This window comes from Eriocheir sinensis, chromosome 22, assembly GCF_024679095.1.
Source record: "Eriocheir sinensis breed Jianghai 21 chromosome 22, ASM2467909v1, whole genome shotgun sequence".
Classification (NCBI taxonomy): Eukaryota; Metazoa; Arthropoda; class Malacostraca; order Decapoda; family Varunidae; genus Eriocheir; species Eriocheir sinensis.
This window is the reverse complement of record NC_066530.1, coordinates 4,936,680-4,952,987: the sequence shown is the minus strand read 5'-3', so window position 1 is coordinate 4,952,987 and position 16,308 is coordinate 4,936,680. Positions and strand designations below refer to the sequence as shown.

The 16,308-nt window shown below is 43.0% G+C and overlaps 1 protein-coding gene across 1 annotated transcript in view; it reads right to left on the bottom strand.

Moving 5' to 3' along the window:
* The window catches only part of LOC127001961 (calcium-activated chloride channel regulator 2-like), a 286,985-nt gene that overhangs the window by 128,664 nt on the left and 142,013 nt on the right, over positions 1-16,308 (bottom strand). Inside the window, exons 4-6 of the mRNA XM_050867229.1 lie at positions 12,179-12,290; positions 633-872; positions 133-340 (exon numbers count right to left, since the gene is read on the bottom strand). Of these exons, the coding sequence (XP_050723186.1) occupies positions 133-340; positions 633-872; positions 12,179-12,290 (560 nt within the window). The remainder of the gene's footprint in view (positions 1-132; positions 341-632; positions 873-12,178; positions 12,291-16,308) is intronic.

The window sequence follows — 16,308 nt, the reverse complement described above, 5'->3', positions numbered from 1 at the left end:
TCACTTTTTAAAACCAGCATCTTGGCGAACACTTCTTTCCTGTACATCTCTTCGGCAGCTGCAGGGACTTTATTTTTTCTTTCTTCACTTAAATAGAAACTCCTTCAAGAAACAAAGAGATCGAGTACTTACCGGATAGCTGGGCCAGACTCTCCACGCCAGGTGAAGGTTTGGGGTTGCGGGAGGTGACGGGGTAGAGGATTGGCACCACCCTGACGCCCCTCTGAGTCACGACGGCGCCCATCTGCTCCACGTCGTAGGGAGTGAGCGGCAGAGGCGAGCCAGAGGTGACGAGAAGAATGACCCCGCCGGCTGCACTGTTGCCATTCTCCGCCAGCAGCTGAGCCAGGGTGATGAGTGAAGTGAGTGACGGTGTGAAGGTGATTTTATATTTTTTATAGCAAAGGGAGGCAGTTCAATGGCACAGAAACAAAAACAACAACAAAAAAGCCCCATTTACGCTGCTTCGACAATAGAAAACGAACGAGAGGCCAAAAGAGAGGTTTGTTTCGGGTGAAGAGGTGTCCTAATACTCTCCTCTTGAAATAGTTTAAGTCATAGGCAGTATGACTGGTGAGGATGAAGAATAAAACAAAAACAAAACAGAAACGAGAGTGCATCTAAACACTCACCCTGGCTGCTTCTTCTAAACCACAGATGATGCACTTCTGGCTCTGGGCATAGTTGGAAGGGTTGCGGGGCATGGAGGCGGTGGCGAGGCGCTGGCGGTCGTTGAGTGTTGAGGGCAGCATGTCGAGGGGCAGCTTGGTGTAGGCGGTCTGGTCGAACTTCACAACGCCCACCATACTCCCGGCAGGAATATCGTACACCAGGAGCTTCCGCACTGCCTTACGTAGGAACTCCCAGCGTTTCTGTAGGGTGAAAAATGTGATTGGTGAGTAAGAAGAGAGTTTGGAGCGTGAAAAACATGACGATGAAGAATGATGAATGGAGAAGAGAGGAAGGTAGAGGACAACGCCCACCATACTAGAATAATGTTGAGTAGAGGTAATTAAAGTATAATGATAAGAAGTGTGAAAACTTAAAACATCAGATGTAAGGTAAGGATTAACAGAATGAGAAAGAAATTTAGGTGTGGAATAAAATGCTGGAACTTTATATCTGATTTTACGAGCATGAAAGAGAGAGGAAAGGAAGATGAAAGAAAATGAAGAGAATGGAGAGTAGGGGATATTTAAGTGTGTTAACAGCTGAGGGTTGATAAAAAAAGAGAAAAAAATATTGAAACCTTAATAATAGTAACGAAAATAAAACGGAAAATGGAATATGATAAAGATGGAAAAGGAGGAGGAGGATGAAAGATGAAAAAGAGAATGTAGGTGAAAGAAGTTGTGAAAAAAGGAAGAAAAACATGAGAAGTGTGTGTGTGTGTGTGTGTGTGTGTGTGTGTGTGTGTGTGTGTGTGTGTGTGTGTTATCGGCCTGTGTTTTTGGCTAACCACGAAGTCGTTGCATACATAAATGAACATATAAATACTCCTTCTGTGGAATCGGGTCACGTGTATCGGTTTTCTGTCCTATCGTTTTTTCTTTTGAGCCATAAACATGCGCGCGCACACACACACACACACACACACACACACACACACACACAGACACACATCAGCCCCCGCTTTCCTCCCCACACACACATACATACGCACGCACACAAACGCAAGTAATATCACTCAACGAAGCTGTCGATACTAATATTACAAAGCCCTTTGAACGAAATTCCAGTGACGTTTAAGGGTTGTCGGCCATCACGGTGTGGTTTGCCTCATCAATATTGCCCACAGGAAGAGAGGCGGTGGGGGGGTGGGGAGGAGAGAGAGAGAGAGAGAGAGAGAGAGAGAGAGAGAGAGAGAGAGAGAGAGAGAGAGAGAGAGAGAGAGAGAGAGAGAGAGAGAGAGAGAGAGAGAGAGAGAGAGAGAGAGAGAGAGAGAGAGAGAGAGAGAGAGAGAGAGAGAGAGAGAGAGAGAGAGAGAGAGAGAGAGAGAGAGAGAGAGAGAGAGAGAGAGAGAGAGAGAGAGAGAGAGAGAGAGAGAGAGAGAGAGAGAGAGAGAGAGAGAGAGAGAGAGAGAGAGAGACACGCAAGACCGAATTTTTCCAACGATATTTAAGATTTTTTCATACATGATGTTCTGATGTGATCTCTCTCTCTCTCTCTCTCTCTCAGGGAGGCTCATCTTAAAATACTATGAAAATTGTAATCTACGGGCTTTTGTTTAATTTAATAAGCCAATAAGAGTAAAATGAAACACGAAACTCTCTGCTTGGGAAGGAAAAAGGGAGGGAAGGAGGGTAAAGGAGGAGGAGACGGAAGAATAGTGGAGGTAATAGGGAAGGTAATGGTCAGGTAAGAGGGTTGCGTGAAGGAGGATGCGGAGGAGGGGAGGGTAAAGGCAGGTAAGGGGAGATTTCTGAAGAAGAATTAGGGGGAAAGTGGCTGCTACGCTGTGCCACAACCTTGTTAGGGGGGTGTAAGTACATGGTAGAAGGGAACAAAGGTGTAAGTAGTTTCCGGGTAAATACAGGAAGGTCACCTCAACAGCTACCCTCCTTTTACTGGCCGTCTTCTACACCTCGGAGTCCGCCTCAATCTTGCTTTATTTGCCACCATTTACCGCTACTTTCATGCTAACTTTTCGTCCAGTCTTGCTATGTTCTCGCCTTTTACCCTCCCGCGGCCTCTCTGCACACGACTTTCTACCAAAATCATCTTTACGCTCTCTAACTTCCTAAGGCAAGAATTATAGTATCATACGTTCTTTCCTTACACTGGCAATCTCTGGAAAGGCATTAGTCTCTCTGTGCTTCTTATTATGACTCTTTCAAGCCGGGAGTGTCAAGGCAATTCATACCAAACTCTGTCACTTATTCGGGGCGTCATCTTAAGTTTACATATTTTTTTTTACAGCATAGGAAGCAGCTCATGGGCAACAACACAAAAAAGTGTTAGGGAAAAAAATGCCCGTTGATCCCTGCTCCTATAAAAGAGAGTAGTAAAGAGTGGACAAAAGAGAGGTCAATATCGTGTGGAGAGGTAACTCGATTCTCTTCTCGTGAAAATTTATCTGTCGGACGAGTAGTGAGGTTTGGGCTTGTGTCAGGCTTATTTTACACTTGGTTTTCGTCCTTGGATGTATATGAAAATAACGTGAACGTAGCCAGGCAGGCAGGGATAGAGAAGCAGTTCAAAAAAAGTACCAGAGCCTTCGCACTCCGGTTAACCATGATCTTAACATTTCTACCCGGAATCGTGCCAAATCTATTCTTCGACTTACCAAAAGCTCTTTCATCCATAGGATTTGTCCAAACCTTGCTTTTTCTAATTCTTCCAGAGATTTCTGGCACCTAGCCAAAAATATCTCCTCCAATTTCACTTCTTCATCTTTCCCTCCTCTCCTTAACCCTGACGGTAGCACCTCCGTCTCATCTATCTCTAAGGCTGAACTCTTCTCTCAAACTTTCTGTAAAAACTTCACTTTGGGCAATTCTGGGCATATTCCTACTACTCAAACCCCCTCTGACTGCTTTATGCATGTTATTAAGATTCTTAAGAATGATGTTTTCTATGCTCTCTCTGGCCTCAGCACTCAGAAGGCTTATGGACCTGATGGAGTGCCTCCTATTGTCCTTAAAATCTGTGCTTCCGTGGTGACACCCTGACTGGTCAAACTCTTCCGTCTCTGCCTATCAACATCTACCTTTCCTTCCTGCTGGAAGTACGCCTTCAGACAGCCTGTGCCTAAGAAGGGTGACCGCTCCAATCCCTCAAACTACCGCCCTATAGCTTTACTGTCCTGTCTATCTAAAGCTTTTGAATTAATCCTTAACCGGAAGATTCAAAAGCACCTTTCCACTTCTGACCTTCTATCTGATCGCCAGTATGGGTTCCGCAAGGGACGTTCTACTGGCGATCTTCTTACTCTCTTAACTGACTCTTGGTAATCCTCTCTTAGCTGTTTCGGTGAAACTTTCTCAGTTGCGCTAGACATATCGAAAGCTTTCGATAGAGTCTGCCACAACTCTTTGCTTTCTAAGCTGCCCTCTTACGGTTTCTATTCTTCTCTATGTTCCTTTATCTCCAGTTTCCTTTCCGGCCGTTCTATCTCTGCTGTGGTAGACGGTCACTGTTCTTCCACTAAACCTATGAACAGTGGTGCTCCACAGGGCTCTGTCCTATCACCCACTTTCTTCCGGTTATTCATCAGTGATCTTCTTTCCATAACAAACTGTCATATCCACTCATACGCTGACGACTCCACTCTGCATTATTCAACTTCTTTCAACAAAAATCCCTCTCAACAGGAATTACAAGACTCCAGACTGGAGGCTGCAGAAAGCTTAACCTCAGACCTTGCTATTATTTCCGATTGGGGGAAAAGGAAGCTTGTGTCCTTCAATGCCTCAACAACCTAGTTTCTCCACCTATCAACTCGAAACAATCGTCCAAACACCTATCCCCTATTCTTCGACAACACTCAGCTATCACCTTCTTCAACACTAAACATCCTCGGTCTATCCTTAACTCAAAAATTTAACAGGAAACTTCACATCTCCCCTCTCACTAAATCAGCTTCCTCAAGGTTGGGCGTTCTGTATCGTCTCCGCCTGTTCTTCTCCCCCGCACAGTTGCTATCCATATACAGGGGCCTTGTGTGCTCTCGTATGGAGTATGCATCTCACGTGTGGGGGGCTCCACTCACACATCTCTTCTGGACAGAATGAAGTCTAAGGCTCTTCGTCTCATCAGCTCTCCTCCTCTTACTGATAGTCTTCTACCTCTTAAATTCCGCCGCCATGTTGCCTCTCTTTCTATCTTCTATCGATATTTTCACGCTGACTGCTCTTCTGAACTTGCTAACTGCATCCTTCCCCCCCTCCCGCGGCCTCGTCGCATGCGACTTTCTACTCAAGCTCATCCCTCTACTGTCCAAATCCCTTACGCACGAGTTAACCAGCATCTTTACTCTCTCATCCCTCACGCAGGTAAACTCTGGAACAATCTTCCTTCATCTGTATTTCCTCCTGCCTACGACTTGAACTCTTTCAAGAGGAGAGTATCGGGACACCTCTCCTTCCAAAGTTGACCTTTCTTTTGTTCACTCGTCTGAGGGCTTTTAGTGGAAGCAGCGAATAGCGGGCTTTTTTTTCGTTATTAATTCCTTTTTTTTTTGCCCTTGAGCTGCTTCCTCTGCTATTAAAAAAAAAAGGTGAGTCTAGGTATCTCATCAACACCAGAGAGCAGTTCAGCATGCTCTCTAAAGACAGTTCCTCTCTCTTTCTACAGCACACTACAATCACACAACACACACACCTTTTCCCAAAATTCAAAATTAAAAATGCTTAACGGAAACACAGCCTCGGAGTCCTCGGAGGGGGGCATAAATTCCCCCACGGAGGACTCCCCTTCTGGCTGCCGACTTGAGAGGTGTCCTCATAACTCCTCGAGCCTCCTCCTTATCAATTTCTGCAACATTCGAGGTCTCCGTTCTAATTTTTATTCTGTGGAGCACCATCTCTCCTTCTCTAAACCTCATCTTCTCTTCCTCACCGAAACACAGGTTTCTGAGGGTACTGACAGCAACCTCTACTCTGTTCCCTCCTACTATCTCTATCCTAAATTTCAATCTAAAGCTGGATGTTGCGCCTACGTGCGCAACGACATCACTTGCTCTCGTGCCCACGACCTTGACTCTTCTGAATTTTCCACCATCTGGCTAAGACTTCATTGTCATTCTATTACTAAATACATCTGTGCTGTTTATCTGTCGCCTAACTCTACTAACTATGTAAAATTCTTTGACTATTTGAACTCTAAAGTGAAGCACATCTTGACTCACTCTCCCTTTGCTGGAATCTCCATCTTGGGAGATTTCAATGTTCACCACCAGCTTTGGCTTTCATCCTCTTTCACTGACCAGCCTGGTGAACAAGCCTACAACTTTGCTCTCCTCAACGACCTTGAGCAGTTGGTTCAGCACCCTACTCGTATTCCCGACCGTCTTGGAGACAGGCCCAACATTCTAGACCTCTTCCTTACCTCTAATCCTTCTGCTTACTCTGTCGAACTGTTCTCTTCGTTGGGCTCCTCCGATCATAACCTTATTTCTGTATCCTGTCCTATCGCCCCTGTACACCCTCTGGATCCACCGAAGAGGCGATGCTTCTGGCATTTTGCTTCATCTCGGTGGGACGACCTGAGGATGTACTTTTCCGATTTCCCGTGGAATGATTACTGCTTCCAGGAGAGAGACCCCTCTGTGTGTGCTCAGCGCATCACAGAGGTGATTGCCTCTGGAATGGAGGCATACATTCCACGTACTTTCTCTACTCCTCATGCTTTTTTAAAAAGCCTTGGTTTAATCATGCTTGTTCTCGTGATATCAAATATAGAGAGGCAGCTCACAAAAGGTTCCAGAGCCTTCGAACTCCCGCTAACTTTGATCCTTACATTTCAGCCATGAATCGTGCCAAATCTGCTCTCCGACTTACCAAAACTTCTTTCATTAATAGAAAATGTCAACACCTTGATTCTTCTAATTCTTCCCGTGACTTCTGGCATCTAGCCAAAAATATCTCCTCCAATTTCACTTCTTCCTCTTTCCCTCCTCTCCTTAACCCTGACGGCAGCACTGCCGTCTCATCTGTCTCTAAGGCTGAACTCTTCGCTCAAACTTTCTGTAAGAACTCCACCCTGTACGATTCTGGGCATATTCCTCCTACTCATCCCCCCTCTGACTCCTTTATGCCTGTTATTAAGATTCTTCCAAATGATGTTTTCTATGTCCTCTCTGGCCTCAACTCTCAGAAGGCTTATGGACCTGATGGAGTGCCTACTATTGTCCTTAAAAACTGTGCTTCTGTGCTGACACCCTGCCTGGTCAAACTCTTTCGTCTCTGTCTATCAACATCTATCTTTCCTTCCTCCTGGAAGTATGCCTTTGTACAGCCTGTGCTTAAGAAGGGCGACCGTTCCAATCCCTCAAACTACCGCCCTATAGCTTTACTTTCCTGTCTATCTAAAGCTTTCGAATCAATCCTTAACCGGAAGATTCAAAAGCACCTTTCCACTTCTAACCTTCTATCTGATCGCCAGTATAGATTCCGCAATTGGCATTCTACTGGCGATCTTCTTGGTCTCTTAACTGACTCTTGGTCATCCTCTCTTAGCCGTTTCGGTGAAACTTTCTCTGTTGCGCTAGACATATCGGAAGCCTTCGATAGAGTCTGGCACCAGTCTTTGCTTTCTAAACTGCCCTCTTTCCGATTCTATCCCTCTCTCTGTTCCTTTAACTCCAGTTTCCTTTCCGGCCGTTCTAAATCTGCGGTGGTAGACGGTCACTGCTCTCCCCTAAACCTATCAACAGTGGCGTTCCACAGGGTTCTGTCCTATCATCCATTCTCTTCCTGTTATTCATGAATGATCTTCTTTCCATAACAAACTGTCCTGTCCACTCATACGCCGACGACTCCACTCTGCATTATTCAACTTCTTTCAATAGAAGACCCTCTCAACAAGAAGTACATGACTCCAGACTGGAGGCTGCAGAACGCTTAACCTCAGACCTTGCTATCATTTCCGATTGGGGCAGAAGGAACCTTGTGTCCTTCAATGCCTCAAAAACTCAATTTCTCCACCTATCAACTCGACACAATCTTCCAAACACCTATCCCCTATTCTTCAACAACACTCAGCTGTCACCGTCTTCAACACTAAGCATCCTCGGTCTATTCTTAACTCAAAATCTCAACTGGAAACTTCATATCTCATCTCTTACTAAATCAGCTTCTTCGAGGTTGGGCGTTCTGTATCGTCTCCGCCAGTTCTTCTCCCCCGCGCAGTTGCTATCCATATACAGGGGCCTTGTCCGCCCTCGTATGGAGTATGCATCTCACGTGTGGGGAGGCTCCACTCACACAGCTTTTTTGGACAGAGTGGAGTCTAAGGGTCTTCGTCTCATCAGCTCTCCTCCTCCTACTGATAGTCTTCTACCTCTTAAATTCCGCCGCGATGTTGCCCCTCTTTCTATCTTCTATCGATATTTCCACGCTGACTGTTCTTCTGAACTTGCTAACTGCATGCCTCCCCCCCTCCCGCGGCCCCGCTGCACACGACTTTCTACTCATGCTCATCCCTATACTGTCCAAACCGCTTATGCAAGAGTTAACCAGCATCTTTACTCTTTCATCCCTCACGCTGGTAAACTCTGGAACAATCTTCCTTCATCTGTATTTCCTCCTGCCTACGACTTGAACTCTTTCAAAAGGAGGGTATCAGGACACCTCTCCTCCCAAAATTGACCTTTCTTTCGGCCACCTCTTTTGATTCTTTTTTGGGAGCAGCGAGTAGCGGGTTTTTTTTTATTATTGTTTTCTTTTTTTGTGTGCCCTTGAGCTGTCTCCTTTGTTGTAAAAAAAAAAAAAATACCATGTATTAGGACCGATGCCAGCGGCGGTGTTTGTGAAGGTATTATTATCAAACAGAGGATCAGCCTGATCCTCCCGCCATGTTCTACATGTTTAACAAAGGCTCTGCTTTGTGAAAATGTCACACAACGAAATCCTTCAATTAACTAATGAAAACAAGGGCATTAACGACATTTTATTTTGAGCTGGTGTGAGAAAAAGAGCTTTGCAGTGGAGATGCGCTTCCTCAATTTTTGCCGAGGCGGGATGGAAGTATTACACGATTTCATCAGACAAAAAAGGATGTGTGGCTGACGGATGACGGAAACCTGGTATTAAAAATAATACATACATACATACATACATACATACATGAACACACACAAAAAAATATTCGTGCATACGTCCTTAGGTACATTCATACATGTTTTATATCTATTCTACACATACAAGCAATCATTATACCGGCATGAATACACACCTACCTATTTAACAACCAACCAACCTACATACGTACCTACTACATACATACATACACACATGCATACACACCTACCTACCTACCTACACACATACATACACACATACAAAAAAAACACGCACAAACACACAAACATAGAAGGCTGACGCACGCTGTAACTAGCCCCACAAAGCTTGCATCAGGCTGGGCAGGATGCATTAGAGGAGCGGGATCCTATTTGTTGCTATTTACACACATTTCAATGGACTCAAGTGGCGGGGGAGGATCTGAATGCGTGTCTGAGTGTCGTTTTCCTTCGAGAGAAAACGGGACGGGGTACAAGAGGAGAGGAGAGGGAGGGAGGACGTGGGGGGAAGGTGCAAGAGGAGGAAGAGGAGGGGTAAGGGAAGGAGGAGAGGAAGGGAGAAAGTGGGGGAGCAGTGGATGAGAAGAAGGGGGACGGTACGAAAAATAAATAAATAACTTAAGTGGAATAAAGTGAAAAATAAATGGAATGATGGAGTAGGGAATCAGACACAAGGAAGGGAAGAAAACGATATGGGAAAATGTGAGATAAAAATGGGAGGAGAGGTGGACGAGAAAAAAGAGGGGAAAGGGTACGAAAAAAATACATAACGTGAGTGGAATTAAATAAAAAAAAATTACGATGGAATAGGAAATCAGACAAAAGAAAGGCAAAGAGAAAGAAACGATATAGGTAGATGAGAGATAAAAAGCAGAGGAAAGGAAATAAGGAAAGGAAAGCAAAGGAAAGGACAGGGAGAAAAGGAAATACATATGAATACATCGTGGGTGGAAGTGAAGTAAGATAATGGAAAATAAAAGAGGAATTAAGAGAACAAAGAAAGCAGGGGGAAAAAAAGTGAGATAAGAGGAAGGAAAGGAGAGAGGAAATGAATAATAAAGAAAAAAAACACGCAGGTGGAAGGAAAGAGATGAGAAAGGAAACGATGGAGGAGGAAATATGAGAAGAGCAGAAGGGAAGAAATGAAAAATACAAAACAAAGCAGAGAACGAATTTGCTAAAAGAAAGGTTTGAAAGAAATATAAAAATAAATAATATAGGAAGAAGAAAAAAAAATGATGGAGCAGAAAATATAAAAAAAAGAATGAAGGGAAGGACGAAAGAATACACAACGTAGAAGGTGAGGAAGAGAAAATAGAATGAGAATGATGGAAGGAAGTGAAAAATATGAAGAAAAAAAATGACCATATAGAGAAGAAAAAAAAAACCGGAGTCGGAAATAAGAAAGAAAAGAAGCAAAAGAGGATGAGAGGTAAAAAAAAAAAGGTAATTGAGGAGAGGAAGAGAGGATCCTCCACCCCCCCTAAAAAAAAATCAAAATTATGTATAAAGAAATAAGAGAAGGGAGGAGAGAACGGAGAGAGAATATACGAAAAAAAAACAATGATGGAGAAGGGAATAAGAGAGGAGGGATGCGAAGGGTGGGAGAGGATAGAAAAATACAGGGAACATGGAACGAAGGGAAAGGAAGGGGAAGGAATAGAAATGATGGAGAAATAAACTGTAAATAGAAAAAAATAAGGAAGGGAGAGAAAGACAAAAAAGAAGAGGATATAGACAGGAAGGAAGGAAGGAAGGAAGTGGAGAAAGAGGAGTGACTAGGAAGAAGAAAAAAAAACAAGGATTGATAAAAAAATGGAATAGCGGAAAATGTGAAGGATGAATAGATAAAAATGAATAAAAGAGAAATAAGGGAGTTAAAACAGAAAGGAAAAAAAATAAGAGGATGTGAGATAGATAGATAGATAGATAGAGAGAAGAAAAAATAGGAAAATGAGGGAATGCATGGATAAAATAGGAGGAAAAGAAGAAAATAAGGGAATTGGTGGAGGAAGAAATAGGAGAGACGAAGTAAGAGAAGGTAGAGAATAAGCAGGAAAATACATAATGAAGGAGGAAGTAAAGGAAAAATGAGGAAAATAGAAGACGGAAGAGAAGAAAAGAGAGGAAAAGAGGTGAAAAATCAGAGAGAGGAATAAAACAAAATAAGAACCAGAAGGAAAAAAAACTGATATAAACGAAAAAAAAGAGAAAGAGGAAGAAGGAGAAATTGAGAAGTAAAATAAACAAGGAAAAGAGCAGGAAGGAGAGGAACCCATCTGGAAGAGATAAAGGAGAAATAAAAACAGAGAAGGACCGACAGTGCTTAGAAATGAGAGGAAAGAAGGAAGGAAGGAAGAGAGGAAGCAGAGGGAAGCAGAGGAAACGAGAAGAGAAAATATTGAGTCCACTTGGAAGAAGGAAGAGGAGGGAGTGGGACTAAAGAGGAGAGAAAGACATGAAAGCCTTTAGAGAGGAAGAGGAGGGGGAGGAGGAGGAGGAGGAGGAGGACGATGAGAAGGTTAAAGAGGAGGAAAAAGATGATGAGGAGGAAGAGGGAAAACAGCAGGAGAGGGATGATAAATGATGCTGAAGAGAAAATAAATGAGAAAGAAAAAAGAGAAGAAAAAGAAAAAGAGAAGAAAGTGAAATAGGAAAAGGGTGAGAGATGAGGTGGAAGAGAAGGAAGAGGAGGAGGGGGAAGAGGAACAGCAGAAAGTTAAGGAACAGGAAGAAAGAATGGAAATGGATAAGGGGGAGGAAAAAGGAAGATAAGGAAGGTAAAGAGGAAGAGGATGAGAAAATGAAGTAGAAGTGAATGAAAAAGAAAGAGAAAGCAGAGAAAGAGCAGCAAATTAAGGAATGGGAAGAAAGGATGAAAATGGGTAAGGAGGAGGAAAAGGAAGAGGAGGAAGGAAGAAAAGGAGCAGAAGCAATGTAAAAAGAGCGAGTAATCATGATAAGGAATATAAAAAGGAGCAGGACGAAAATAGAGAGATCAATACGGACAAAAAGGAAACTGAGGACGAAGAGGAGGAGGAGGAGAAAGAGGAAGAGGAGACGATAGAGGAGGAGGAGGAAGAGGAGGAGGAGGAGGAGGAGGAGGAGGAGAATAGGAAGATAGAGTGGAAGACATTAACATATTTCTCGTTTTTAAATTTTTTTCACTAGTACTTAAAAAATCAATCATTCCCCACATTTTTTATGCGTGATATTCTTGGGACTGGAGGAGGAGGAGGAGGAGAAGGAGATAGAGGAGGAGAAAGAGGAGGAGGAGGAGGAGGAGAAAAGGAAGATAGAGAGGAAGACATTCACATATTTCTCGTTGTTCATTTTTTTTCGCCAGTACCTTAAAAATCAATAATTCCCCTCATTTTTTAGCGTGATATTCTTGGGCTTGGAGGAGGAGGAGGAGGAGGAGGAGGACATCAAACTCACCTGTACATTCATAATCGCCGTGTCCTCCACCACAATGACATAGCGAGGGGGCGCCGGCTTGACGTAGGTGAAGGTGGGAGTCACGTCCTTAGTGGCGTCACCAGCCGGGTTGCTGGAAGGGACGAGAAGAGATTATTAACACCGGCTTCCAAGTTGCTCACACCTGTCCCACCTGACGATAATATAAGGTAACAGGTGAGAATGTGAAGGCATAGATGGAAAAATAAAATAAAAGGATAAGAATGAACACAAAAAAAAGAGGAGCATGTCAGAGAGAGATTATTAACACCTGCTTCCTAGTTGCTCACACCTGTCCCACCTGACGATAATATAAGGTAACAGGTGAGAATGTGAAGGAATAGATGGAAAAATAATATAAGGAAGAGAATGAACAAAAGAAAAAGAGGAGGACATAAGAAAGAAAGTATTAACATCTGCTTCCAAGTTCTTCACACCTGTCCGACATGAAGATAAAGTAAGGTAGAAGTTAAGGAAAAATATATAGATAGATAGAGAAGAAAGAAGGAAACTGAGGTAATGCACGGACAAGAATAGGAGGAAAGGAATAAAGTAATGGAACTGATGAAGGAAGAAATAGAAGAGACGAGGTAAGAGAAGGTGGAGAATCGGCAGGAGGAAGGAGGAAGTAAAGGAAAAGCGTGAAAAATAGAGGACGGAAGAGCAGGAGAGAGAGAAAAAAGAAAATGGATGAAAAATCAGAGAGAGGAATAAAATAAATGGTACAGAAAATACTAGCCGGAAGGAAAAAAATGGAAAAAAAAGAAAACCGAAAAAAGGGAAAAGAGCGAGAGGGAAATTGAGGAGTCAAATAAACGAGGGAAATAACAGAATAGAGAGGAATAGATGTAACAGATAAAACAGAAGGAAGAGAATTAACACAATATAAAAAGAGGAGGATGTAAGAGAGAGGTAAAGGGAAAGAGAATAGAGATAAATAAATAGAGAAGGAAGTCAAAGGAGGGAATACGAACATGGACAAAATAGGAGGAAAGGAAGGAAAGAATGAAAGACGCGAGACACTAACGACCTCCCATCTCACCAATCCACAACCATACGTAACTAATGATCTCTTTAATAATTTATAGAAAGTGGCGTATAAGTTATGATGAAAGTAAAGCCAATACAAAACACAGAGGAACTAACGAACAAATGAGAAACAAATACGAATCTTATGACCTTCTACAAATACGTAACTAATGATCTCTTTAATAATTTATAGAAAGTGGCGTATAAGTTATGATGAAAGTAAAGCCAATACAAAACACAGAGGAACTAACGAACAAATGAGAAACAAATACGAATCTTATGACCTTCTACAAATACGTAACTAATGATCTCTTTAATAATTTATAGAAAGTGGCGTATAAGTTATGATGAAAGTAAAGCCAATACAAAACACAGAGGAACTAACGAACAAATGAGAAACAAATACGAATCATATGACCTTCTACAAATACGTAACTAATGATCTCTTTAATAATTTATAGAAAGTGGCGTATAAGTTATGATGAAAGTAAAGCCAATACAAAACACAGAGGAACTAAAGAACAAACGAAAAACAAATACGAGTCTTATGACCTTAATGAACAAATATACCTGACTACCTTTTTTTTTTTTTACAGCTAAGGAGGGAGCTCAAGGGCGAAAATAAAACGAGAGAAAAAAAAGCCCGCTAATCACTGCTCCTATATAAGAGAGCATAGATGAGTGGCCAAAAGAGAGGTCCATTTCGGGTGGAGAGGTGTGGTGGAATGCTACCCTCAAATAACCAAAGACAAAACACAAAGGAACTATAGAGCTTGTAAGGGATAAATGCGACTCTTGTTACCTCAATGATGATATGCACCTGTTTACCTGTGGAATGCTACCTGGAAATTAGCAAGTTACGGAATAGGAAGAAAGGATGATAATAATGGAGGAGGAGGAGACAAAGAAGAAGAGGAGGAGGAGGAGGAAGAAGAAAGGGAGGAAAGGAAAGTGAAGAGGAAGGGAAAGATGATGAGAAAATGAGGTTGAAGAGAAGGAAGAGGAGGAGGAAGCAGAGGAACAGGAGCAAGCTAAGGAATAGGAAGAAAGAATGATAATAATGGAGGAGGAGGAGGAGAAAGAAGAGGAGGAGGAGGAAGAAGGGAAGGAAGAGAAAGTGAAGAGGAAGGGAAAGATGATGTGAAAAATGAGGTTGAAGAGAAGGAAGAGGAGGAAGCAGAGGAACAGGAGCAAGTTAAGGAATAGGAAGAAAGGATGAAAATGGATAAGGAAGGGGAGGAAAAGCCCTAAACACATACTACTGACAGCATCTCTATACCATGGAAAGCAGATGAGGAAAGAGTCCTGCTTCTCCTTCCCTGTGCATACACTCGTCCAACGATGTAATCTAAAGACCAATGATTGAGAGAATATAAATGATGGATGATGGATCGAAGAAAAAGTAGGAAAATCATGAGTCGGAGAAATTACTGAAACTGAGAAACTATAATAACTCTGAAGATGTAGTGAAGGCGAAGAAAGACTTACAAGACCGAGATAATATAAATGATGGATGATGGAGAAAAGGAGCTAAACGGAGGAAAATCATTACCAGGAAGAGCACAAGGATAAGACACGGAGAAAAGGAGGATGATAGATTTTAATAAGACTGAAGATGGAGAGTATAAATAGATGAAAAGAAGCTGTAATGAAGAGGAAGAAAACTAAGGAGGAAACCGAGAATAGCATCAGGAAGAGATAGTAATGAGATCATGTTTCTGGTGACCTTGCACGCAATTATTATATTACGTACGGACTAGAACTCAAACCCCAAAACTTATCACATAAAGGATGGATATTTATGATTACTTAGCGTCTACATATACCGTGAGAGGCCGACGAGAAACGAACTAATGATTCCACCGACCCACACCCACACCCACACCCACACCCACCCACCCATCAACACAAAACATCGCCTCCTACCCTACACACACGAACCCCTCCCCTTCCCCGCCACACACCTGTCCAACAAAAATGCGTGCTGGGCTGATGTTGTTCCCATGCTCACAAATTATGATGCCGACGGTCAACTGATTAGCACCAAAAGTATTTAATTAACCCCGGCCCGAGCCTAAAACTTTTGCGTCGCCCACTGAAGCCGAAACACGCCCGCACGGCCTCCGGCGCTGCCCAAACACACCTGGCGAGGGCAAACAGGTAATTCGTCCGCAGGTGCCGCGCCATTTTCGTAATCAACTGTTTATTCAGTATTGGCAAGGTTCGAATTAAGGTTCCTTTTCCACCGCACTTTTAGAGCTGTCCTTTGAGCCGCGGCTACAAAGGACCTGAAGATGGTTCCTCGCTTTCATTCTTTATTCAGGAGTCTTCGCTTTGAGGGTAGTTTGCCTTGCCTCCGCACCTGCACGCCAGAGGGGACTCCACGCCAGGTGTCTCGCTAATAAACCCTTGACCGAGACTTGATTCCTATAATACCTGTGCATGTCAAAGGCGTGTGGGGAGGCAATCCGTCCTTCAAGGAAACACTTCAGCAGGGACTAGGATAGCTGATGCGACTTGATGCACCTGTGTACCTCTTGCTGTGTACCTCTTGCTGCACCACATAACTAATTGGCACATTCATTTTGTGTAGATAAAAGTGATTACGATCTGAGTTAAGCGTTCCGAGCGGTTCTCAGTCCCTCAAAGAAATATTTAGCAGGAAAAAGGATAATTTAGACGGGTTAAAACTTCTCTATACTCGTAATGGACTAGAAAAAAAATAATTGGCACATCTTTTGGGCCCTGAGTTAAATGGGATTCCGATGAAGCTTGAGTGTGTTTGGAAGGCGTCTCTGTGTGGTTCAAGGGAATAGTCGACAAGGGCACGAAGAGCTTGAGACTCCGCGCGCCTTTTGTGGCCTCGGGAACTAATTGGCAGGTGTGTGTGTGTGTGTGTGTGTGTGTGTGTGTGTGTGTGTGTGTGTGTGTGTGTGTGTGTGTTCATCATTATGCATTGGGGCCGCGACTCAAGCCTTGTTTAGTATGCGTCGGGCAGCCATTAAACAAAGGAACAAAAATGCGCAATTAATTTCTCTCATTAATTTTAATACATGATTTTTTTTTTTGGGGGTCTCTCTCTC